Genomic DNA, 27,416 nt, shown 5'->3' on the forward strand with positions numbered 1-27,416 from the left:
TGGTAGCAGCTTTTGTTAAGTATTCATTTTTAATGAGCGTAAGTGGCTACAGAATCCTACAAACCATAAATGGAGTAGTCAGACCGGGGGAGTAGGCAGGGGACACGCTGGCCTTTGATTCAGTGGCATTCTCCCTGTCGTTTTGTTTAGTAACACTTGTACTAATTATGCTTGATGTGGATGAAGCAAACACTTTTCAAAATGATAGTTTCTGGTGCTTCTCCCCCTTGGGTTTTGACAGCTCTTGTATTTGCTCTCCTTTAATATTCTGTAGGAGAGAGGGCGTTGCGTTAAAGTGTAATTATTCTCTTTTTAGCGTCACACAAATCTGTTGGATTTTATTCCATCTGAATTCACAGGAAACACCGTTTTTTTTGTTTGTTTGTTCTGGCGGGGATCGAAGCCACTGCGGTTCAGAGTGGGGTGGGGGTGGTTTGCTCAAGGAAAAGTTATTGTGATGAGCCGTTTGAATGCAGAACAGTAGTGAATAGACAGTCAGCTTCCCAGATACATGCTTAGGCCTGTAGAATGCGGAGTGCTTTGCTTGTAACTGCACCGGTTGTCTCCTTTCATTATCGGTTAGTGGTGCCCAACTTGACAGAGACATGTGATAAACAGTGGAGCTGTGAAATCCTGGAGGTGGAGTTCCCGTTTGTCTGATAATGGGATCTCATCTAGCAGAGAGAGGGGGGGGGAGGCTGCCCCACTAACCGTTCTAGGGAGCGTTCACTACTGGTGCTCTCTTGACTTGAGCCTCAACCAGTTCACCAGCTCCTTTTTCTCACCATCGATTCAATTTAGGAACCTGATATATGGTTAACTTCCTGTTTTTAAAAAAATGGCGTGTGGACTACAAACACAGACACCTCTGATTGGCCGTCAGAACTTATCAGACTCGAGTCCTTCCAGCATTTGTACAGTTCGCAGCAGGAGACAGACTGTGTGTGCGTTTGTGTGTTAATACAATAAACAGTGACCTTGTGAAATGTATGCTCACTGTGATAAGGGAGGGGCTGTGGCTGCTGCGGTGTGTGTGTGTGGGGGGGGTTATTATGTGGAGTGGGGTACGACCTCTCTGGACTGTTGGATTTGGAGAAGGGAATGGTTTTACTTGCACTTTGTTGCACCACATACTCTCCTATCCACCCACCACCACCACCACACTATTGAACACGCTTTGTAGCACAATGAAGGAACCCCCCCTCCCTCTCTGCACGCCACCCTCAACTCAATTACTATTGATCTTTATTGCCTGTCTCTCCTGCTGCATAAAGGAACCGAATGTACAAAGTATTTGTTTTATTTAATTGGATTTTGACAACAATCCAGTGTCGTGTTTAAAACAATGAAAATGTGCTGTAGCTGCTTTCTTTGAAAAATGGAACTCGTCCTTTTCATTTAAGACTTGACGTGTTCCATGTTTGGTTACTGCTGCTCTCTAGCATACGTGTGTGTGTGTGTGTGTGTGTGTGTGTGTGTGTGTGTGTGTGTGTGTGTGTGTGTGTGTGTGTGTGTGTGTTGAGAGAGAGAAAAAAACAACAACCTTCATGTATATTTTCAGACAGATTCAACACTGAATGCCTGGAAAACAGCCAGGATCACATTTTGATCCAATGTGCCGGCTATCCATTAAAAATCACCATCCCAAATATTGCTAATGGTCCATTCACATTATCACTCCTGCTTGTCTCTGCCTTTTTAATGGGTGGGGTGACTAATTAATTCATTATACAAAATGCAAATTAGCCCCACAAGCCCTAGCAGCATTCTAATCTCTCTCTTTCTCGCTCTTTTGCTTGTGTATATTCCAGCAGATGCATACACTATTTGTTTTTTCAGGCACAAATCAGTATTTAAGGGCACAATTTTACTGAATTATTTAGTTTCTATTAAGATCCGTCACTGCTGCGTGTCGCTGTGCAGAGATAAAAACCAAAGTGTACCATGGAGCCGTTTACCAGCTCTCATTGTCTGGCTGGAGTGTTTCAGTCACATTCCCATGAGCTGCACTATTGATCGGTTGATTATAGTCGGTCGGGCCACTTTGGCAGTCGTGCATCCTGATGCAAGCAAACACACACACACTGAGCATGTTGCGTTCAGGTCCCCCTCCTCTCCTCCACCCGACCCCCACAGGGGCTTCCATCAATCAGCAGCAACACTGGCGCACCACCACCACCACCACCACCACCACCACCTCCTCCTCCACCACCACCCTTTTGTCCCTGACGATTATTTGAATCCAGTCCATGTTTTTGTTTCGTTCCCAATTTTTTTTTTTTTTTAACACATGCTTTTTTTTGGTTTGTGTTTTGTTTTTTGATATTAGAGTGTGTGTTGGGGGGTAATTCTCCTCCACCAGTGTCTGGATAAAGAAAGACTAGGTCAGCCATGTGGATGCGTCTGTTGAACAGCTGAAGAGGAGGGAGGAGGGGGCGATCGAGGGGTGTGGGGGGGGGGTGTGGGTGAGTGAGCGTGGAGTGTGTGCATAGGAAAGAGAGAGAGGGAGGGAGGGAGAGAGAGAGAGCATGTGTGTGTGTGAGTGTGTGTGTGAGTGTGTGTGGAAAAAGGAAGTGGAGTCTGTAAACGGTGAACTCGCTGGTTTCCGAGCCTTCGAAACAACTACCAGCGCCGTGTGACTTTTTCATGCGGACGGTATCATCGACAGCAACAACACGGCCACAGGGGGAGGGAAGGAGCCTTTTCCGTGGGGGTGGGGGGCTCGCTTAACGTTCTAGTGCCTTTTTCTCGGCCATTTCGGACGAGAAGAGTCCATCAGTAAAGTGAAACCGTCCTTTGTTGGAGCAAGTGTTCGCGTCAAGCCCCGCCGGTCCGGGTAGCGGGGGTTTAAAAAAAACACAAAAAAACGCACCGGGAATATTTGAAAGAAGGAAAAAAAAGAGAGAGAATCCTCGTTTGCCTCGTTTTGTCTCGGCTTTTTTTTTTTTTTTTTGGATCTGGCCCAGCTGGCTCGACTTCGGGTCATCTCGGGCAAAGGATTGCGCTTTTGAACTTGTTTGCAGCAGTGTCTGTGACTCCCAAGAATAACCAGACTGGCGGGTGAGTAGTTCAATACCGACAGCAACAACAACAGAAAAGATTTCTGGACGGTTGTGGTTCTGTGGGGGGGTGGGGGGTTTTGCTGGTGGAGGAGGGAAGAGTCGCGCACACGGTGGGCGCAAAATGTATGGAGCGATTTGGAGAGAGAAACGTGGAATTCTGCGCGGAGTGGCGACTAAATCCTGGTGGGAGAAGAAGTGTTTAGATTCTATTCATGAGCGGAGTTTTTTTTTTTGGGGGGGGGGAGCGCTTGTGACTCAAAATCAAATATTTCCGAGCGCTTCTGCGAGCTGAAAGTTGAACTGCATTGTTGTAAAAACTTGGTGCCCCCCCCCCCCCCTCACCCGCCACCACCACCACCACCCCTACCCCAATCAACTCCCCATGACCCGGTTCCTGGGTGTAATGGATTTAAAGGGAGAATAATGACGTAAACATAAACACATCCAACATGTGAACATTTGTGCTTTATCAATACATCTGTCAGGGTGCAAATATGCATCAATAACCAGGGAGGATTCCAAATGTTTAATAAGTAAAGGCGGTTGCATTCACAGCCTTGCTCCTGTCATTCATTGATTATTGGGGGTATTGATGGAAAGCAGTTGATTCTTTTATTTTTTTCAGGCAGTGTGTGGGAGACTGGCTGAACCAGTTGTAAACTGTTGAAGGGCCACCAAATTAACTTGACTTCCCCCTTTCAGCACCCCAGAGGCTATGAACTCTGGCCCAAGCACATGCAGCTCTCACTGTGTGAGGAGGAGAAAGGGGGGGGTGCCTGTTGATGAAAAGAGCAAGGGCTCTGGCTGGTGGGATATATGTGTGTGTGTGTGTTCAGGATGGGGCAGCTCAGAATTTGAAAGCAGACCACAGTTACTCGTCTGAGAGAATAGCCTGTCTTAACGTTTTCATCTCATAGCAGACGAACTTGATGGAAATCACTGTGAGACTCCGGGCTGAAGCTGAGTCTGGAGGATGTGTGGTCAGAGAACGGCAGAAAGTTTCACTTCTGAAACCAAAATCCAAATCCTGAGAGGGAGGGAAGCGATGTTTGGCTTCGGTGTCTGCCACATAAAACAGTCACTCAGCTCTCCTGCTGTGGTTTGTGTGTGAGCTAATATGTGTTGTATTGGTTATGGTGAGGGGCTAGTCATCACCGTGACCCCCTTATAAGCTCACAAGTGACCTTTAGTTTAATACTTAAATGTGATAAATCCATTTGAGTTAGACAAATCTGCAGAGGATGTGTTAAACCACCAGTTTTTGAGAAGGCTAATATGGTTCATGATATAAGTCATGTGGTGAAGTCATAAATGTTAACAATGATTGTCTTTCTTAGAGCTTCTGTGAGTCAGAGCTGTGGACAAAGCTGAACTGTCACTGCACTCTGATTTTTGATTCAGATGTGATTAGCAGAAGAGTCGGAACGCCTCGCTCCCACTTCATGCATGACTTTCAGGTTATGTCACTTTGATTGAGTTTCAGCGTGGCACCATAAAGAAAGATAAGACGTTTCACTAACAATACCCATCCTTTGTTTTACCTAGTTACACCAGGTTACTACTTCTCCTTTCAGGCCAGGTATGCGCTTCCTTTTGTTTTTGCGGATAATGAATGGGAGACAATTAGTGCTTTGAAATGGAAAAGAATACCAGTCCTCTGACAGAAAAACCGTGTTGTTGAGTAGCGTCGAATTATATTTACAGTCTCAACTTTCATGTGGGGAAACTGGCCTGGCATGTCTTTCCGAGCTCTTTTGGAAATGGCATGCTCCCCCACTGCCTTTGGAGGCTTGGGAGATCCATTTAGTCTCACTACTTGTGGATTGAATGAAAGAGGAAGTGGTCAGCCCACTTAATGGAGTTGTTCTCGAGAGCCTGAGTCGTTCTGCACTGTGGCATGTATTTTATAAAAAGAGTTGTGGGTTTCATGGTAATGCTGCTATTAAATGACAGCACAGCAGCTACTATCACTTCACATAATCTCCATTTGCGCTGCTTCAAACCAGTATTTCTTGGAATCTGATCTGGATCTGAGTCTGCAGTGTGGTTGCATGTAAACCAAGTGGAAGCAGAGTGGATATATGTCAGGAATACGAGTCTCAGCGCTGACATAGTACAAAGAGCTGGTAAACATTCAGCTCACACAGAGGCGTATGCATGAGCGTCACCTCGGAGGCATCTGAGGGGCCGTATCCAGATCAGAGAGGCTGTATCTGATCACACGGGGAGGGAGATGCTGCGTAGAGCGAGGCTGTAACGACCGTCTGGCTGCTGGGAGGCGGCTGAATGTTTGACAGGTCACTGGAAAAACGTTACTCAAGCTGTTTGCATGATGGTCCCTCACTGAAATTCCACAACGCCACATGTCTGCCTCCCCTTTTTTTCACCGCTGGTCAGGATGATTGCCGGGTGCTGGCTGTTAAGAAAACCATTCTGTGGTTTTCTTTGATGGATCCTATTCCATTCCAGTCACAAAGAAACAAGCCAATTGTGATTCATCTACTGTATTTCGAAACAGACTTGAGATGTTGATCTGATAAACAGGTTCTTGGTTGTGTGACTGTTGTTCGATCACATCACAACCTCATTAAAGGAAGCACTAGAATTCATTCTCCCATGTCTGACCCCCCCCCCCCAACAACACAGGAATCCATGAGGGTCCTTGTAATAGAGCCAGGTGGAAAATCAATGGGAAGTCATGGCCTCCATACTGTTTGCATTGTGTCCACTTTGACATGGAGGCAGACTCATGGAGCACTGATGCACCTCTCCAGGATCTTGTGGATTATTTTGTCAGGTTTCATTTCTAAATGGAATGGGACCAGTTCGTGACCTATTGTCCTTGCGGGTTGGTTCACCAGAGGCACATTTAGGAAACGCCATTGATTGACATAATACACAAGAAACCCTGCAGAGGAGGCAGTACCCTCTGGTGGGTGACTTCAGGAGGTGTTTGGATTGTCCAAAGATGGATCTGTCCGATATGTCACGTGCATGGACGAAGGGGCGATGTTTTTAATTAGCACCAATCTCAGGAGACGTCGATGAGTGAAATATTTGGATAATTAAATATAAGGTCTGTCTGTCCCCCCCCCCCTTTATTTAGATACATCCTTAAAGCAGCTAAGCCCATCGAAGGCACTTTAACACATGTTAAGTGGAGGGGGGGACATCTGGCTTTGTTAATTCAATGCATGGTCATAAAGTGGAATGGCGGTCCCCACAGGGCCGCCTGTTCGGAGCTCTGTCAGATCAAACCGGCGTGCCCTTGCCGTCCCTCGCCTCCCTGTCAATGTCCCTCCGACACAGAGTGTCTGAATATACCACATATTGTTACTCTAGCATTGGAAAAGCAACATTATTGTAGTCCCACTACAATTAAACAACAGCTTAAACATATAGATGCTAGTTAAAACAATAATGGGTGTAAAAGTACATTTATTTCTCCCAAGTCACTCATTATAGCAATTTTTTAAAGAAGCACATCGGGAAAACAGATTAAGTTCTTAATTCAGCAACATGTAGTAAGTGTTTGTGGTGGTGTGTATCCACTCATTAATGTGCTATATAGTGCCTCTGTCCCACTGTATGGGGTAACGTGCCTTACAGGTTAGTTACAGCTAGAATGAACAGAATCAAGTCAACAGTTAGTTATGCTAGGGGGCAAATATTGTTCTGCTTTAGTTTAATTCAAGGCTTGGAGCACTTCAAAGTGTTTAGGTAGGATACTGAATATGAGTACACTAACAGAAGAATGCAATTTGAGACTGTCTGAGGGAGATTAACTGACAGCGCATAAATCTTTATGGGCTGGAATGTAAAAATGGGTGAACTGTGAAGCTTCAGTGTGTGGTTTCCCATCCTAACTTCTATTTATTTAATGCAGCTGAAAGACAAGATGCACACTGTGAATTGAGCACTCTTCCATATTGGATAGCAGCAGTGTGTGTACATTAACTGTGTGTGTTATGACTGAGCTGTCGGAGTCAGTTTTCCAGCGTCGATTCCACATTCCTGCATCCTCAGGAACGGCAGCAAAATAATCAAGCGACTGCAGCAAGAAAGTCTTCATGCTGGGCATTCATTTCCTATTTTTGCAAGCAAACATTTAATGTGCTTAAATGTATCACAGCTTTATTTATGCATAGAATCTGCTGTTAACTCTGAATTATACATTAGACAATGAATAATGCATGTGCCATTCCTTAATGATTACTTGCCAGGCGGAGAATGGTAATATTTGCTGATAAATTTGCCCATTGATCTTGCTTGCATTCAGCCAGGCTTGTTCAGATGATGTTTGCACCATTTTATTTTCAGGGATGTTTTGCTTTTGTCTATGATGTTATGAAAAGATAGCTAATTGTCTTTTTTTTTTAATGCAGAAGATGTCTTTAAAAAAAAAAAGACAAGTAAGCCCTTGGCAGTAAAAGCCAGTTTGTATGTGATCTGAATGTTATATTCTCAGTCTTGTTGCCTTACATCTTTGTAAGGTTTGTGTGTCTTTGCAGTAAGGCTTCTAATAGATGACATATCTATCATTAGACATCAGCTGATCAGTGCGATTACATCTTTGTCCGTTGGCTCCAAAGAATTATATGAATGTTTCTTTTTGAAGAACAGTCTAGACAGTCTGTGATCAGCTTGTACTTCATCTCATACTCAATAAAGGTTGTCTTTTGATACCACGTCATTATTGGCTTTAGTTTCACCGTGTAACAATTGTTGGCACATCATCCATATAATTGTACCGTCTGTTACTGTGCAAATGTATTGCATGTCCACACAATGGGAAAATATTGACTTGTTTTCATTTGCTCATATGATTAGTTGTGCAGGTGATTCTGCTTTTTTCTCCGTCACCCTGACAACGTAAATGAGGAGAAAACAGCAGCAGCGTCTTTCTTTCCAGTGGTGAAGCACTGGAGCATTGCAGACTTATCACATCTGGAAAACCTCTCTGAGCAGGACTGAATGTCTTTATCACTCGTGATGTATCATTGGCACTTTTCAGCTTAGCTTGTATCCCTTAAAAGCCAACATTTGACAGCATTTCTCACTTCGTAATTCTGCAGCTGTGTTGAAGTGATGCACTCCAACAATTTCATTTTGATTTTGCTGCATAGCTTAGCGTGATTTATCTGTGTGGTTACAGTCCTGGGTGATTCCCCTCCCCTATTTTTCTGCAAGAATGGAAGCTTAAAGTCTGCTTGTGTGATGTGTAATTCAGGCTATAACGATAGCACCTTACATTTAACCCAACAGGATTCATCAGTGGCCTTGTTCTACTGAAAATAATGAGTTGGATGGGAAGAGCTGCCCCAGGCTGCGTGTAGGGAGATGATCTCTCTGAACTGGCTAATCAGTCCTGTTTTTTTATGCTTAAAAATCAGGCTAATGACTATTCTTGATGTGTGTCAGTGTTTTATGTTAACTAGCTGTAATTCAGAGGGAGATCTAATGGGCTCGATTGTCAAGCCGAGTGGAGGCAGCCAGTCAGAGGCTTGTGCTGGGGTGGGGGTGGGGTGTAATTGTTTTAGTTCGCAGTGATTCTCTCTTGAAGGGATGACTGCACAATCCAGATATGTAAACCAGGAGAAACTGGAATGCAGTGCGCCGATACCTTATGTTTTCCTCTTGATGAGCCGTCCTTTTGAAATTAAACATGGAGGCTGAACGCTCTTGGGAGTAAGCTTGGCAGCGACGGTTGCTACACAGATCTGACTCTGCTCACATAAGCGTTTTAAACATGTATATCATACGTGGGAAACGAACAACCCCAAGAAATCATTAACTGTGACGCCACTGTGCAACGCAAAGAGAGGGAGGAATTAAAGACAACAGATGCTCAGAGGGTTTGATTCTGCTTATTGGAGCATGACTCTTATTTAGCCCAGTGAAGAATGTCTGTACATTCATGGGGCGACGTTGATGTTGCGTTTTGCCAGTGCCCTCCAGTCATCTGCTCTCCAGAGGCATTCATAATATCCAGTTGATGTATTCACATTCGTCCAAACCTCACAGTTCTTTGTCTGCTCAAACCCAGTGTCGTTTATGCACCCTTGAATTAGATTTCTTTTATTTATGTATATATTTTTCACAAGACCATGTGTAATGACTTTTCAGGCTACAGCAGCATATTCTTATAGGTGAAGCACTCAGCTCCACAACACCTCAAGATGAAGACTACCGAGTGATTCTATTGTCTTGATAAAGAGCAACATGAAATCCCCACCTGTGAAAGCACATTTCTAACATGGTGTTTTTGGGGTTAACTCTTGAGTCTGCGTTGCAGCAAGACTGGACATCTGTCTCCTAGTGATCTCTAAACACAGACAATCCCTCCTACAGATTGACAGCTTTTGGCAAACCTAGCATTACACTAGTTGCTGTAGTACAACCAGCCATACACAGTCGGGGCTTATCGCACCAGCATAACAAACAAAAGCCCAACAACTAAGATAGAAAGTAATGGGATACACAGTCAGAGAGAATCTGTAAAGCATCACATTGTAATTCCACTTTATAATAGAGGCCTTTCTTTGGAAAGGACATTACGGTGAAGTAGCAGCATGTTTTCATCCTCAAACACTTCCTCCTACCTACTCAGTTTGCTGCTGGGAAGGAGATCCTTTACCTGATTGGCCTTCAAAAGAAAGGTGTTCCTCTGGGAACGCTGTGGAGGGATTTGTTCAGTTCTGCCATGCACTGATTAAAGGAACACATCCACGTCTTCCACGATAATTACTTAAAAATATGTCTTTGTGGTAGCAGTGAAGCCAGCTCTTGCGGGACAAGGTTCAGGGAATTTGGATTTCTTAAAACTAAATGATGGGGAGAAATCAGGGTTCAGTTTAGCTCTCGCACTATTCCATAAAGTGAGGGCATTGGTGGCCGGCCCAAGGTTATTAGAGTGGTCTGAATGAATGAGTGTTTGCGGTGACAGTGGGCTGCTGGAAATTTTATTCTTTTCTTGCCGCAGTCATATAAAGGAGAGAAATACACTCGCTCTGCTATTGAGTGTTGACTCATGAATCCTTGATGGATTAGGAGTGTGTGTATGTGTGTGAAAAAGAACTTAGTTGTGGCAGTGCTATAGAAAATGCACAGCGCTACTACTCTTCACTTGAACCTTTTCAACTAGCAAAGCGGTTGTATTTTCTGTCCTTCAATGCTTCAGGTTTGCTGTCTCTATTTTCACCACCGTGCTTGTTTGATGTCATTCGATTTTTGCAAAATCAACTGCATGAGGTAATTTCATCTGCAGTCAAGTTATCACAATGCAAAGATGTGTCAAATGCAATGATTCCTAAGTGAATATTAGATTTATATCAGGCTGTCTTGTAAAATGTTAAACACTGATCCAGTCTCTGCTTGATTTATTCCCCCTGCTATGGCGAAAGCAGGAAAACGCTTCTTTATTTTTGCCCTCATACTCAATTTATCCAATCCCACCCCCCACTTAAAGCAATCAGCTCAGTTACTTTAGTGTCCCGTCCCTCTTATTCATTGCAGTGACACTTTTAACACCCTGTGGCCTCCAATCAGTCCAGTGAGTGACGCGCGCTAAAACCGTATCTTTGTGTTGGAAATAGGTGGGTAAACAGAGCACAGTACTTGAAGCACTTCCCATCCCAGATATTGGATTACCAGCTGCTTTTCTGGTCTCATCTGCACAGATGAGTGCCAAGATCAATGGAGCTCTTAGTGCAAAGCTAATTTGATCAGGACAGGCTTTTGCCACCGCTGATCAGAGATGTTTTTTTTTTTTTTGTAAAACAAAAACTTAATCTAGTCAAATCCGTGTCCAGTAGCCCATATTTTCAGCTGGCCCAATTCCCTTAGACATCAATTAGGAGGCATTTCATATTCATTATTGGATTGTTGAGCTGGCCCCGCTGAGAGGAGGTGTGGAGATGGAAGTATAGGGAAACGCTGCGTAAAGCGATCCGGACAGTTTTGCTGAGAGTAGCAGGAAAAAGCTGCCTTTCTCCAGCAGAGCAACTGGCATCATAAATAAGCTAAGAGCATGTTTTCAGAGGGATGAGGTGTCTGTCTCTGACGGGGAGACGAGAGAACGGGTTGAAGGGCGTATTGACCCTCTTGTTCTGGAAAGTGAAAAGCAGACTCTTCAGTGCCCCTTGTTCCCCAATTAATTATTGCTTGATGCTAATAAAGGAGTGGGGGTGGGGGTGGGATGCATGTTATGAAACATAATTATTCAATGCAGCAGTTCCCTACGACAAGCCTTGCCCACCCCCCCACCCCCGTGCTTAGCGAGGAAGCTGCCAGCGCTGTCAGTTGAGTACAGCAGGCAAAAATGTCCCCTCAGCCTTTTAAGGAGGGGACTGGAGGGAACAGGGTGAAGGGCGCCATTTGCCCGAGTGATATATGAGGAGAGACAGCAATATATGTAAGGAGCTGCTGAAAGACAGATAGAAGGTCAAGGCACATTACACTCCTGCCATTTATTGGCTGAGTACATAGTCTGACCTGTACTGCAAATACAGTTGCTCAGCAGCAGCAGCCTCGTTTATATATAAATGTGTGTGTGTTTGTGTCAAAGGCCTGCACGTTTTACAACATTGACATTCATGTCATACACAAAAAAGGAATTTTGGAGCGTAGTACACACACTCCCCAATCTTCTCTTTATAAGCGTGTGCATACTGAGGGAAGCTATTTTAACGGTGCTCCAGCCCCACAGACGTGTCCTTATAGATTTGTGTGAAGCCGCTGCAGTGACAGAAGCACTAGAGACTCATTTCCTATGCATGAGCCCAGCATATGTCATGTTTAAACACAATGCAAGCATGGGATTACTTAACAACTGTGTCATAACATTGTGGTAATTGAGAGCAGCAAAAACGGTGACTCTGGCACCATGTTATATATGCTTTGTGTGTGTGTGTGTGTGTGTGTGTTAGTGTGTGTGTGTGTGTGTGTGTGCGTGTGTGTGTGTGTGTGTGTGTGTGTGTGTGTGTGTGTGTGTGTGTGGAGAATAATTTAGGTCATGTTCTGTATAGTTCCAGAGTGTGTTATTAGCAGAGGCATGGCTAAGTGTTATTTTCTTCATCATTAATGGCCCAGTGATGAGAGGAGAAGTCTGTGAGTCTGCTGTGGTTTAAGCCTAACATTAACATTCCAAGAATAACTGAAGCTTATTCACAGCAAATCATCCACACGCACACACACCACCATCTGCACTCACCTTTGGTTCATGAGAGGCAACAGGACGACAGTCAGTCAGTTTTTAGCTGTGTAGTGTCAGGAAGTGTTTTTAATGTTCCATTATTGTTGCACAGTGAAGGAAGCAATGCGTAATCCAATATATGGCAGTTGTTAGTGTTTGGAAAGATGAGAAATATGCCGCTTGTTTGCTGGAGGCGTAGCACACTGCCAGTCAGGGATCAAGTCTCCATTTCACACATGAACAGCCAGAGTTAATCTGTGGATCGCTATTGTACACTGTGTAATATCCAGCCTCTGCGCTCATTTTTTCCCAGAAAACCCATTGTTCTCTGCCGCTGCTGCTAATGCTTTGGCAAAAGGCTTCTCTGTTGTTGCTGATCTTTAGTGTGTTTTCAAGTGGAGACCTAAGCATTAGCGTGTTGTCCAAGGTAGTAAACCACGCAGATCTAAAATGAATTGTGTGTGTGTGTGTGTGTGTGTGTGTGTGTGTGTGTGTGTGAAGTAGGGTCCTAAGTCCCAGCTGTTGGATGTTTTATGAGCCATTCTCAGAGGATATGGGAGGTCTGAGCTATGATCCTACTTGTTCAAGCGGCATTTTCATCCCACCAAACCACTCGTAGCTTCTTTTCTGTGTTTTTTATGATGAGACAGAGGAACACAGTCTTGTCTGTGGGATATTGTTGAAAGAGTCCTCTAGCTGCATGGTGTCTCACTCAGTCAGGCTTTACAGTGACCTGCATAACAGGGAAGGTAGACACTGAATACTCTACTCCCCTGTCACGTCTCTTGCTGATTCCTTTCTGAAGCTGTCCTTTTCCTTGAACAAACATATCTCAGGCTGGACAATGCCCACTGACGTCTGTTTGCGGTGCTCATACACACTGACTCTTGAGGTAGAGCTCTGCATGTGAAAAATGGCACAGAGGTGAGACAAAAACAGGGGAATGTCATTCATAGAGCAGTAATCCTTTGTTTCATTTACTTTCTGACGGTGGTCAATTACAAATGCTCATTGGATGCTGGGAGAAGTGTTGGCGTATTACCTAATTAGACATAATCCCATCCTGTGGTATCTAGCAGTGGTGCTGTTTCTGGCTCAGCTCTGTGAATGGAGGGGTTACCCCTGTCCCCTCCCCTCCCATCTGCTCATGTTTGGAGAACGGTTTTGCCACCACTCTGCAAAAAATAAGGTGGAGAAACGGACCTGTGTTCTGCCACAAAGAAGATCTACTTCAGCGCTCCTGGTGGCCTGTGCCGTCAGTCTGATCCCTCACAGCTATCTTATCCGTCACTCTAATCTATTTATATTATTTTGTCCGATGTGTTGACACATCTCTGTGTGACATAGCGATTAGAGTAGCGGGAGGATGTAGGGCATGTATGAATACATTTCCTCCTCTCACACTCGTTCAGTCTAGCAGCTAGAGCCCTAATGACTGAGCGTCATTAAGCTGAGTGGAAGAGCAGAGGAGGTTTGATTGTGGGCTATCAGTGAAAATGGTACTCTAATGCTCAAATATTAAAATGTTAAGATTTTTTTTCTTACTAACAGGAGATAAAATCTCTTCTTTGTTTTTTTTTTCTCCCCTCCAAATAAAATATTTTTTTACTCCACGCATCTGATGGATAAAGCATCAAGTAACTGATTTCAAAGCCACAGTCCACCTGGTGGAGATGAGCATTTGAAGACGCACACGACAGATTTGTTTTGTGCAAATCAGCCTTGAATGCATCCCCTGTGTGTGTTTATACCTCTCTTGTTTCAACAACGACATAATTCACCCCCCAAAAATGTAACAGTCGTTGCCTTTCCGAAAGGGAAAGACATTAGAAATCCTTTCTAATCATGTACTTAATTTACCAAAAAAAATAAAATAAAATACAACCTACACATGTGGGAGGAGACTCTGTAAGGAGCCGCATTCATGATCGCTATCTGCTGCCGTTTACCTCACTTTCTTCTGCTCCTCTTATCAATTCCATATTGAGAAAGATTTTTTAACGGTCACGTTCACAATAACTGTTCTGAAGAGAGTCTCTTAAGGAGGACTGAGGATTGGCAACAATGGACACCCCAGACATCTTCCCTGGGGGGGGAGCCTTGTCAGATGGCCTTCAGCTTTGAAACAGCCACATAGACGTGGTGGACTCAGAGGTGCTGTGATTTGAAGGAACTGATATTAGGCTACAAAATAAAGTCCAGCTCACAGGCCCTGTAGATAATGGACATTGTGGGTTGTGGAGCAGCCCCCCCCCCGGGGGGGCTATTTAGATCCCTCGTTGGGGGAGCACAGAAACCTGGACTAGAGTAGGATTTAGCCTCCTTCCAGCCCTGGAATCGAGGCCCTGTGGAGCAAACCGTCCTGTGGCTGAAGGTACCATCGGTCCAAGAATATGTTCAAAGCGCTTTGTGTTAAAGAATGTGCTGGATGCTGTTTTTGCCTCAATGAGACTTTGTAAATGATCTTAATCACTTTCGACAGTGATAGTTTATTGTTGCACACAGTGTTATTATGCATGACAATCTGTTCTCTTCAATTGTGTGCAGCAGGGCTTTGCCTGTTACCATGGAAGTCTCTAGGCAGGTTTAAATGTTGATGTTGGAAAGCCCCAAGCTGTCTTTTCTTGAGCAAGGCTTTTACCTTCTAAACTAACCCCGGATGCCAGCTAAAAATAGAGCCCTAGTGAACGCAGCTTTAGCAGAGGGAAAAATGTGTGGTTAATCATCAGTGGATTGAAAACAAGTGAAGCAGACAAGTGTCTTTTCTCTGCTGATGTGAACTGAAATGGAGAGGTCCTCAAAGAATAAAGTAAAGCCATGTTTGCACTAGGTAAGACAAAGCTGGCAGGGTGCAGTGACAACAGCAAGTCCCTCATGAAGTAGCCCACCCGGGGCCCCCAGCTGATCCCTTCATCGTGCTGTTGTCTCTTGGATGGAAGGTTCGATTAGACAGCACTGGGTAATGGATCGGATCGTTCTGCAGAGCCACAGCTCAGATCCAATGAACTGCTGGGTATCTGGCAGGTCTATTCTGATCCATTTGAGTTGCCCTCATTGTTAACACACTGGTGTATATTCATGCTTACACTGTTCGACTCTAATCTGTATTCATACGAGTATTCCATGCAATCCCTCTGCAAAGCCGACAACAAATCCTTAGTCATATTTTTGCTACTTCATAGTCTCCATTTCAGTATGTTGTGAATGACTTTTCAGTGTCTTTTCCAAAACTGAGTGCATCTCGTGGCTGGTTATATTGTTGTCAAAAAAAAAAGAAGTAGGTATTTTTGCGTGTCTCTTATTTAATATGTATATAATCAATTAATAAAGCTGGCAGGATTAATTAGAAACCCTACAAATGTAGAGATACTCGAGTAAATCGTGGTGATTTGGATGTTTATCCTTAGACAGGTTTTGATTAAAACCAGAGATCAGCATGGATTTGGGTAAATGTGGGAGTTATTGGAATGAATAAAATATATCTAAAGTCATTCATGGGCATCGAGTGAGAGAGAGTGGAGCTGTGATTAGTAAAGAGATCCTACTGTGTGGCCGTTGTGGAGGATGATGTGTTAATTGAGCCCCAAACTGTGTGGTTTCTCAGGCCAGAGGTCTCATTTATAGAGGCACGGAAATGAGAAATGTATTTGAGCGGGGGCCCCACTGGCTGCCAGTCCTTGACTCCATTGCAGTAATGTAAATGGAGGATTAGGTGACATTGGCTCAGACCTCCTCAACTCCTCTCCAGTCACCTCCCCCCTCCTTTTCTTTTCCATTAAGACAGCTGGTATCTTTCAAAGGGTTCTGGCCCTGTGATTGATGTGTAATAGCTCCGAGCATCACCTGCCCCCTCACAGTGTTATTCATCGGTCAGGCAGCCGGGGCTGCTTTCTACTAAACACTTTGTTTCCTGAGTAGTGGGTGGGAAGTCATCTCCCTTGCCTTCTCATTTTCTTTTCTCACTCCATTGCCTCGCCTGCCATCAGTATATTATGACTTTAGTTTTACTACAGCTCTTCCCTCTGACCCATTTCTTTTTAATTTCAATCAGCTTCACATTGCTGTTTCATCTGCATCAAACCACACCTACGCGTGTGCTAGAAATAACCACTGTAGACACTCCGACCTGTTAGCAAAGGACAAGAAAGTCTGTAAAACGCTTCTGTGTGAAGGGTTATCTTTTGTTCCATTGGTTAATAAATGTTGTTCCTTAGAGTGGAGAGACAGATTGTGCTATCTTGTTTATACCATATCCATATACAAACTAGTTGCACAGAGTCTTTACAGATACTTATGGGGAGGTTACAGCAGCCAGGAGCATCAGAGAAGACAGGGCCAGCACTCCATTTGCTCCAGTCCAGGGTCAATATTGGTTTGAATGGAAGAGGCTTATGTTACTGATTAGAGGGGGGAAGAGGTGCTTGGCTCATGCACAGACTTTGGCAGCTCACAGGATTAGGGTTGTGCTATCAAATGGTAACAACCAGTGTTTTCATGTTCCTCACACCTTCCAGACATGCAGCTGGTTATGGGATCACATTATGTTTTTGGCACACCAGTGCAGGGTTGTGTCCATGCTAGATGTTCCTCGTACACTAGGGCCCCATTTATATAGCACTGTTTGTGTATTTCTTCTTCGTTTGCACAGCATCTTGTCTGAAATGATCCCTGGTCCACAAATACAACTGAAAATGCTGCAGGATGTATGTTTAGGCTGTAGCTGGCTGGGTCACATTTTATAATTAGCCCAGTGGTGGTTCAGCAAAACTGCACTGGAATATAACCCAATAGAGTCAGAAGCACAAAAGCCAGCCTACAGTGCAGTGTATTATTTTTCTTCTTTTGTGTATCGACTGTATGCAAATAAGACCGGGGGTAAGCTTTCACTTTGCCCCTGAAAGCACCATTCTTGTATAAATGGATGACCGAAATGGAACACAAGGGTGAACTGGTGATCGTGTCCCCTATGTTTAAGGTGTTCATGGAATATTAACTGTTCCATTCTATCATGATATTCCACTGTTGCTGTTGTTATTACTGTTAGCAATAGAAGAGTAGTCATTTAGAAATAAATAATGTGTGCATTTCTGATTTGAGAATAACAGGATCTCTGGAGGATCTCTGAAACAACTTTTTAAAATTTTCTTCCCTTCAGGCAGGTATTCTAAAAATAGTTAGAACAGAGTGATAAAGGTAATAAGTAACACCTTACTCTACTAAAGTATGTTGGGGTTAAGGTTAGGTCCCATCCTTAATGTGAACCAGCAGGTTTAAACTTGACGCTAGCTGGTTGAACGGATGAACGATGCAGATGTCACCACACAGGCAACGGCAACAAGATTTATGACCAACATTCAAATCAAAACTTTGGATTTAGTTCGTACCGGACTCTTAATATCTAATCCAGTAGGTAAATAATGCAGACATGTGAGTCACTCATACTTTTATTAAGTGTTTTAACACCAGGCAAAGTACCCAACATGAACTTGTTGTTTTCTTTAAGTAGATGATGAATAGATCCAATTCCATTGTTTTGGTTTTAAATATTCTTTTTTGAACATGTTTCTTGGTTGGGAATTTAAGACATGAATGGCACTCATGCGATCATCGGACAGAAGATTGATGTTGATGAAGATGGGTGAACAAGGTGGACTTGTTTCCTCCTGCAGGAACCACTTCAAACTCCCACATTTCTAACAGTCTCGCTGTCTGTCTGCACAAGTTCCTGCTTGATAATAGTCTGAAACTGATAACCACTGTGCACATTCATGAACTTTCAATCCCTTGTCAGCTTCTGAGTGTGTCGGACTATTGTATGCATGCTGGACGCTGTAACTCATCATTAGGTGATTGATGGGGCTCTGATGCCACTGCATTTTAATCATACCCAGCGCTTGTGTTGAAGATGATGACAAGAGCAGCTGCCCTGTCAGTTGGTGTTTGCTCATGAGATGACAACACCCGCTGCTGAGGAGTGCCATTGTCTAACTCGCTTCCTTTGCTGAGCCTTTCTCCTTCTATTCATCACCTAACATACCCCGATAAAGCTTGCTATGTTTCCCATTAAAGCACTCACCTCTTATCCCAACCATGGTAACACGCAGGCTGATTGCCTGGTCTGATCCTTGTGTGGGTTGCAATAAGTATTTGTCGTTAATGTGTTGCGGTAGGGATAGGGGGGCAAACATTGGCAGTAAATGAGAAGCCCCCTTTGTGGGTGCAGTGTGTAGAGCGCAGTGTGGCGCAGACAGTGTGCTGCTTCAGATTTGCCATTTCTCTTTTTATGAAGGCTCTCATTGTGGTGTGAGAAAGGGGCAGTGGAATTCCCTTTGAGTGAACGGCAATAGCTGAAAATGACAGCGGACTAGGCATGGTGAGTGGCTGCCTCAGCCCTCCTCCTCCCCTTTTCTTTCCCCTGTTGATTGCTGGGTTCATCTCTCTGTAGCTGTCATTTCATTTTGACACGGGGAGAGTGTGATTGTTAGCCAGGGCATAAGACTACACAAACCAGACTGCACCGAAAGTCAGATATAGCAACACACAAACTGGTAAGAGTGACCCTGGTGTCATCACAGATGGTCTCCAGAGTGGACTCAGTCATTGATCTTTGTGCCGTTTGTTCCGTGGCATTGCACAAGACAACACATTAGTTCTGAGAAATTTTACTAGCTGCCTGCCTGTGGTGACAAAGTCTATTAATCATCCTTAGTGCAGCGGTGGTGTTTTCTGCTTATCTGGTTACGACTTTGCTTAAGCTTACTGTTACAAATTCAGAGGTGCGGCACTTGTCCTTCCTCTGATTTTCTCTCTCGTTCTGAAAGAATGGAAACATATTTGGAAGAGAGCTAGAAGGTTCTGTTCTTAGATAAAGCTACCCAGTGCTCTCCAGAGTATACACGGTTGTGGAGGGGAGTGCTAACAATAACTGTGATGTGGAGCAGATTCGGCATACCTGCCTGATCTCTAGGAACTAATCTTGTATTTGTCAGCCACAAAAGATCTCCTCCAGCTCCAAAGAAGCATTTGTGCTTAGAAATTGTAGCTTGTGCACTGTAAGGATGATGGCCATCGACGTAGAGCTATGCTAATTGTCCTTCTCTCTTGTCCACAGCTTTTCTGAAACACTGGGGTTGTCGGTGTGGCCAAATTTTCCCTGGATTTGACTGGTAAATTCAGAAGACTGAAGCCCAGGCTCACAGTCTACCTTTCACGGAGGCCCAGCCGTGAGAGGACTGAGGAAGGCACGTGGCGGATCATGACGGCCGACAAAGAGAAAGAGAGGGAGAAGGAGCGGGACAGAGACAGAGACAGGGACAGGGAGAAGAGAGAAGCCGGTAAATCCCGGCGGCAAGACGGGGACCGGGGCGACCGCGAGAGCGAAAGCTCCAGGCCGCGGCGTAGTTGTACGCTGGAAGGCGGGGCCAAGAACTATGCAGAGAGCGAGCACAGCGAGGACGAGGACAACGACAATGGCAGCACGGGAGGAGGCAGCGGCACAGCCGAGGACGCTGGCAAAAAGGGAAAGAAGAAGACGCCCAAGAAAAAGTCCCGTTATGAGCGAACGGAAAACGGAGAAATCACGTCCTTCATCACAGAAGATGACGTTGTTTACAGACCTGGAGGTAAGTTGGTGTCATGGCTCATCTGATAGTGTCTTCATTAAGTATTTAGCTTTGAATCACTTCCTCCTAGTGGTGTCGTCACAACTGTTCCGCTTTCAGACCAAATGTTTCTCCATGGATTGGGCTGTGATCAGTCACATGCATATGTTGAAGAATTTAATGGCTGCTCTTACTTTTAAGTAATGACTGTCCAGAGCTTGGGGCAGTTGTGCGATCATACTACTGGTGGTTATGGGTTCTGCAAGAAGGAAGAATTTTGAAAGACTCCTAGACCTAGAAGTCACTAGTTTGGGAACATTTTGGTTTTTCTGTAAAATATGTTCATGACTGAAGAAGTATAGTTGACAGAATATTATGGGATGTAGGTATTGCACCTTGTCAAAGTGCCATAAACCTGAAAGTGACATCATCTTAGCCTGGCAACACAGGTAGCTGAGACAAACAAGGAATCATCTCAGAAAGCAAGAAAGACTGATTCATCATGTCCTATATTGTACTTTAAGTTAATGTTTGAGTATGAAATTCTGTTATTTAAACATCGAGCATCTTTATTTTTAAATGTTCTATCGCCTCTACTACCTTGAGAATACCACATTCACTCACATATTCATTATACTGGCTTTTGTTGGACACTGTTGGAAGTATTTGGTTGAATGTAAGTACACAAGACAATCATAAGAAAATATTTTTTTCATCACTATAATGAAGAAGGGATTACCTTTATCTTCTAAATTCATAATACTTCCTGAGATACACATTTATATAAATACAGTGACGTTTTATGAGAGAACATTTTGACCATTTCGCCCGTATATTCTCTAAAGCAGCAGCTCTCTTAAGAGCTGAAGTATTCCCTTAGGCCAGATGTTCGATGCATCACACAATCAATTCCGAGTTGACCCACTCTGTGCTTTGTCTTGGGCTAAGTCAATAAAAGAAAGTGGTGCTTCAATAGATGATGTGATATTGATGACAGCCATGTTAATGATTTCATGCCAGCACCAACCGACTCATTGAAAAAGAAAGTGATATCCTCTCGGGCCATAAGGTAGTCCTTTTCCTGGGGGACGCGTTTGGATGCTGTGTGGTGTTTTTTATTATGTTGTTATGCATGTATTGTAAAAGTGATCCACCCGTTTCCACAGCTGTGAAAATGGCTGCTCTGTAAATGGGTTGTTTTAGAGGGATGAATGTGAGCACTTACTGTCTGAAGGTGTCTATGACAACTGTGCAAGTGTAGTCACCTAGTCACTTACACTGCCTTACAACTAAATCATATCCACAATATCGTTTCATTTAACTAGCAGCTAGCAAAAGGTCAAGTGGTTGGGGGGAGAAGTGGCAGCGCTGCTCAGGGACCTAATGGGGAGACATAGGAAATAATAGCCAGGGTGTAACATTAGCTTCCTCTCCTGCTACACTTGCATACATCCAATACTCAGCTCTCGTTCCCTTTCAACCAAACTACTAGTCATCTTTAACCCTTTAAAGCCTGAACTAATGAAATTGTTGCTAGAAAATAAAGACTAATGGGACATTCAGGCAAATTTGTAAAAAAAACAAAAAAAAACAAAATTTTAATATACAGTTTAAGCTTTAATTTGTATATTTATGGCTAAATCCAAGATGTTTTTGAATAGAAAATACATATGCCTGTGTCTGATTGTTTACATCAGCTTTTTTGAGGGAAAAAATGTCAAATTTATTATGTAAAAGTATTTTAAAAAGTCCGGGAAGGCCAAGGTTATCAAAAAGGTACATTTTAAAGGTTTGAGGAGCTACTGTGAATTAGCATGACCCATCGTTCATTCTCACTCTAGCTGCTTGATTTCACTGAACACAATTCTTGTCGTTTCCTCTGTATTTTTGTCTGTACAGTGTTTCACATTGAAGCTGTTTCAGTTCTGAATTTCAAGTTTGATTGAGAGCGCTCTGGCACTTTGTCTCCAAGTTAACCATGCGGAGAGGGGGGGGGGTAGAGAGGGGCAAAAAAAAAAAAGGAATCATTCAGTCACATCAATGAAACATTCATAACCCATATAAACAAAGTCGAGCGTCTCAGTGGATGAACCCTACTGAATATTTAGATTTGTGAATCAGAGTGAACAGCACAACTAGTGTCTGCTTGATGAGGGATGTTTATTTTCCTGCCCTCTCCTTTATTTGGCTTGACAAGTTTGTAGTGGTTGAGATATCACACCCCACTACTACATGAACTAGAGCTGCTAAATTGTATTAGATTGGAGGCAATCTAGGATGGGTGGCTGGTGGTTGCAGTGCTTTTACTCTGAGTTGTTATTTACCCACATTTGTTAACACGGAGGATCCTCCACCTTGACTTCTCGCTATGTCTTCTGCTTTATGTCCCATCCAGTGTGTGAATGTTGTGTATGTTTTCCTCCTTCAGTTCGGTCATTGGTAGAAGCCCTCTTGCAATCAGATTGGATGTGTGCAGCTTAAGCAGGCACAAAGCCTGCCATGGATTATGCTTTACTAAATGCTAAATCCCTTTATAGCCGTCTAGTGACACACAATATGTAAAACTGACCAAGCTCAGCGAGGGATTTGAATCCAGCCCCAGACATGGGGAGAGGGAAAAGGCCATTGTTGGAAACCAAGACAGAAACTGGCACAAAATACTGTTTGATTTGGTGACAGAGATCTGTAGTAACACACAGGCCCATGTCGCCGTGTAAGAAATAACACACAGGTAAATTAGAAATGAAACCGCCCACCCACCCCAATCTCCATCCTACCTCCAATTTCTCTGCTTTAGCCTTTTTATCCCTTGAAGATGGGTTCAGGTGGCTTAGTGCACATCGATTGCGGGGAAGGGCGAAATAAGCCCAAAGGGCCCATAGGTGGGCTTGCAGCTTAATCTACCTCACTCCTGTTTCACAAAGGGTGGAGGTGTGTGTATGTGCTGGTGATTGGGGACTATGGTTCAAGTCATTTGTCTGGTTGGCTGCTGGGATGAACAGTTCTAATGCAGAGCCAGAAAACACACAATATCAATCTGTGCCCTGTGGCTGAGCTCCCACCACTTCTGGGGGCCTGGTCAGACACCTCCAGACACCCGACCCACCCCACCTCCACCACAGATTATAGATCTCCACCGGAGATTATACACACTGCCATGGGGAATCAATAGGAGATACTCTAGAAGCTCTGACACACAGAAATGATGTCAGTACACACAGTTTCATGGCCAAACACACACACACACACACACACACACACACACACACACACACACACACACACACACACACACACACTGCTGTCCACACTGCTCACACCTTCTCTGCAGCAATTAGCGCTGCAGCTAGCATGTCTAGCTTCCTGACAGAATGGCTGATCCGTCGCCATCCTTCTACCTTGATATGTGTCACCAACACTTAAAACATTTAAAATATGCTGTTTTGTCTACTTGAGTGGTAAACAGATGGACCGGTGGCTAGTTTTTTAATAGTGTGTGTTCGTGTTTGGGGAATTTATGATGTGCACAGCTGGCACGTCTTACACACACACACACACCTGAGCTGTGTGTGTGTGTGTGTCATACTCACATTGAGCTGTGCAGCAGGAAATACGCCTGACACACAGACCTGGATATAACCCCCTCTCCCCATTTTCACATAGCTTCTGCACACTGATACAGGTTTTTGTTGGAGGTTTTCTTTTTTTTAGCTATAAAGTAACGTCCATAAACAGTGCTGTGATGAAACGTGATAATCTGATGCTGACATTTCCAAACACATAACAAAGCATGAGTATGGAGGATGAATGTGGCTCATCATAACACTTAGTACTTAAAAGCCTCATCATCAGCAGGGATACCGGTCTGACACCACGGCGTGAGAGTCAAAGGTTATCAAACGTGTGTTTATTACCTGTGTTCTAAACATGGATGGAGCATGTCTCCATTCTGGGCTTGCACTAGGAGCTAGAATGACTAAGCCACTGTAGCTCAGTGTAAAAGAATTGAGTAAGCCACAAAAAGCCCCACTCTATGTCCAAGACAGTGGCGCAGCGCACAGACGACCAATGCTTGTTGTGGGGGGTCCGGGGGCCCCTCCCCCAGAACATTTTTTAGAAAAATGGGATTGTTTTCCTGCATTCTGAGGGCAAAATCTTCTGTTCAGTTTACTTATAAAAATACACTAAAGTCAACAGTTCAAGCTGAACTGTCTTTATTTCTGTCCTACTTTATGCAGGTATGAATGTGAGATTCACCACACGACAACGCAAATATCCGGAACGAAAAGCAACTTTTTGAAAACGCTGGCCGAGGTGGATTTTTAAAAAAACACTGGGTCTGCGTTGTCGTGTGGACGGTGTATCCGCAACTTTTAAAAATGCTGACATCTTGCCTGCAACGAAAACCTCTGTGACGTCATATTTATGGGCCCGTGTGTTGTGACAACAAGATACGAAGGATTCCTATTGGATAAAATTTGACTCAATACTGCCACCACATGGTTTGGCATGCTTATAGCCGTCTTCGAAAATGCACTGCTGCATTTATGTGTGGACGGAGATTTTTTTGAAAACAATGTCGTGTGGACGCGAATCGTTTTTGATGCGTTTTTTAAAAAATCCGTCATCGTGTGGACGTGGCCTTAGACTAGAAGACTTTTTCGCTAGTGCCACTCGCTAGCGGAAGTAGCGGCGCTAGCTACGTCTTGCCACAGTGGCATCTAAAAGCGTGTAGCCAATCTGGAATTTCCTTTGCCTATGGCGAAGTGGCGAATGGCTAGCGCAAGCCATCTGACAGACAAGAGCGGCTATGACGACACACAGCAGAGAAAATGGCAGAGAAGTGGCACAGAGATCAGTCGTGTGTTTGGGGTTGCATCAGTGTGAGATTTTCACAGAATGATGAGGACCATGGTATCATTATGTGGTATTTCACTATTATCAGTTTTTATGATTGTAATACCTACATTGACCCTACACAATTAAGAAGAGACTTCCTTTCCATCTTGAAATCACAAAACTATTTCCAACATATATATAATTATTTTAAAAGCCTCCATTGTTCAAAATAAATGAAACATAAAAGAAATTTAGAGGACAAAAGAAACATGCTGACAAGCAAGAGATCGTCTATACAACAATAGCTTTGTACTGTGAACTGAATAACAGCAACAAAATAAAAACATTTTGAGTTGATTTACGCTCCGGTAGCTTCTGTGATCTGATTCTGGGTTCTCATTTTCAAAAATTCCTGCTGCATAAGGATCATTTTCAAAAAGCTGTTGTCTGGATGCATTATGTTTTAAATGTGACAGATGAAAAATATTTCCATTTTAAAGCAAATGTGCTGATGTGTGAACAGTATAGGGTTTATTTGTACCTGTGTCATTACTTTCATCGGACAAACCTGAACGTTTTGCGAATGTTTTAAATTTGGATGTAGAAAACAAAGCATCTGAGCTTTATTCAACATTTTCCTGGTGAATTGTTTCTTGTTTAAATCTGTAGTGTCTACTTGGGCTGAGCAATTATGGCCAAAATGATCGGTCAGTTATTTGGAGTTGTAAAGAGATTACAATTATTGATCAAATTTATTACTGGAAAATACGCCTTCATGCATCTCAAAACATACAGTAATTGTCCCTTTCTATTTGCCCTCAGTCTTTTGGATTGCTTTCATGACTTCAGTGTGTCTTGTGCTGTAAAGGTCACTCTTTTTGGCTTCTGACGTGATGGATGATCCACATTAGCAATGATTTTCTTGTCTATTCTCTATTCATTGTACAGCCATTTGTGGCCTGTTTTCAAGTCGCTCATCAAGTTAGTTGTGTTGCTTTGCAGCTCCGATTGTGCTGAAGTTCCACTGCATGCAACGTTCACATGCCCTAAATCTGAAATGCTTCCAAACAATAGATGATGATCCGCTCCAGAGGATGAGCCCTTCACCTCCACTGGACATTCATTTTCATTCCAACCATCTGCTGCATGTTGTGTGCTGCTGATGCTTTTATATTGCCAATGTTATTCAGGACGTTTTCGCACATTGATTGCAATTACAATTGAATTAATTGTCTTGCACTAGTTCCTGTTGGAATTTTATCTTCTAAATCTTTTTTTGTGCAAAAGACACCATCTTTTCACAGATGGAAATGTAATTCAGAGTCATATGAATTAGACTGTGAAGGAACACAAACACTTTGTGTTTGCGACGCCAGTGTCTGGTGTTTCATTAAGTGTTGAACTGGTTATTCTGGAGACAAGGCACCACAGGCTTTAGTACAACACATCTAACCTGCTTCAACTGCTGGCTGTTGATTAGTTTGTCGTTTTCATTGAAGCCTAACAAGACAAACACCTGGAGTCTCCTCATATTAAAACACAGCGGTTTGAATCTGTAGCTAACTGAGGATCTATTTTTGAAAGTCCACTCCACTCTCCCAGCTCTCCACATGCTAGATACTCTGGGAAAAGGGCTTTTTAGTGAAATCCAACCACCTGCCGACTGCTAAATGAGAAAGTGTGGGCTAGCCTAGAGGAGAAAAGGGAGGGGGGTTGTTGTCAAAGAGCCTCTGTTCTCCCCGAGGAGCTCAGTCAGCTGTAGACCTGCCCTATTGTAGAGAGCTGATGGTGCTACTTGCCAGGTATTTCCCACTGCTTTTCCAGTGACTAGACGAGTGTTGTTTAACCTGAGGACGAGGAAAGAAGGAAAGTCGGGTTAAAATCAAGTATCAGTATCAATGTAATTTCCCCTTGTGGGATTAATAAAGTGTACTTCTTCTCTCCTGGCCACGACGGCCTGTCATGCCACACCACATGTGGCCCCCCAGCAGAAAGCACCACAAGGAAGTCTTGGTTATCAGCTTATCAACTTTGCAACGGTGCTGCAAACAACACCGGTGTCCCTTTTTCCTCCCAATCCATGTCTCCCCTGGTCTTATAGTCCTCACACTCCTGTGGTTTCATTATTGCATTCCGTGTGCTACTAAATTTTAGGATCAGCACACTCGAGGGGTGGGGGGTGGGGTAGCTTTACTGGTCATGCTTTAGCCTGCTGTGTTTGCATGAGGGCTCTGCTGAGCCAAGGACCACTTTTAACAATGCAGGTGCGTCCTGTCTCCTGGCTGACCCGTGAGCACAGCTTAAACAAACAGTCATCTTGATCTGATTATCCTGCCTCGCATCCTGAGATATGCTCTCATTCCTGCTTTTAGATAATCAAACACCACCACCCCCAGATTTTGTTAAGTAGATGTTGGCACATACACAGTAATTGTGTTCAAATTGTGGTTTCTCCGTTGTTGGCACCCCTTTATAGAAAGCCAAATTAATATTAGCTAACGATTCTCCCGACAGACGTGCTAAAACGCAACAACCTCTCATTGGTTTGATTGGGAGCGAGCAGGACGGGGCTCCTTTGAGGAGTCTAGGTGTGTTTTACATTAGACTTGTACTGTAGCTGTCAGAGAATGGCCTTCTGAACAATGAGCCACAGCCAAGAGAGGGTGGAGGCAGGGAGACTTCTAATCAATACCACAGGAAATCACTTTTTCTTTAACCTTG

The 27,416-nt window shown here is 43.7% G+C and overlaps 1 protein-coding gene across 3 annotated transcripts in view; it reads left to right on the forward strand.

Annotated features, from left to right (window-relative positions):
• rerea (arginine-glutamic acid dipeptide (RE) repeats a) overlaps positions 1 to 27,416 on the forward strand; it is a 123,775-nt gene that overhangs the window by 33,589 nt on the left and 62,770 nt on the right. Inside the window, exons 1-2 of one of the 3 annotated variants that reach the window (XM_068323677.1) lie at positions 2,702 to 3,060; positions 19,367 to 19,877. In XM_068323677.1, the coding sequence (XP_068179778.1) occupies positions 19,511 to 19,877 (367 nt within the window). In that variant the 5' untranslated portion in view covers positions 2,702 to 3,060; positions 19,367 to 19,510. Of the gene's footprint in view, positions 1 to 2,701; positions 3,061 to 19,366; positions 19,878 to 27,416 lie in introns of those variants that run through there. The other 2 variants (XM_068323661.1, XM_068323668.1) reach the window with 2 other exon arrangements.

The sequence above is a fragment of the Antennarius striatus genome, chromosome 2, assembly GCF_040054535.1.
Source record: "Antennarius striatus isolate MH-2024 chromosome 2, ASM4005453v1, whole genome shotgun sequence".
In the NCBI taxonomy this organism is placed as follows: Eukaryota; Metazoa; Chordata; class Actinopteri; order Lophiiformes; family Antennariidae; genus Antennarius; species Antennarius striatus.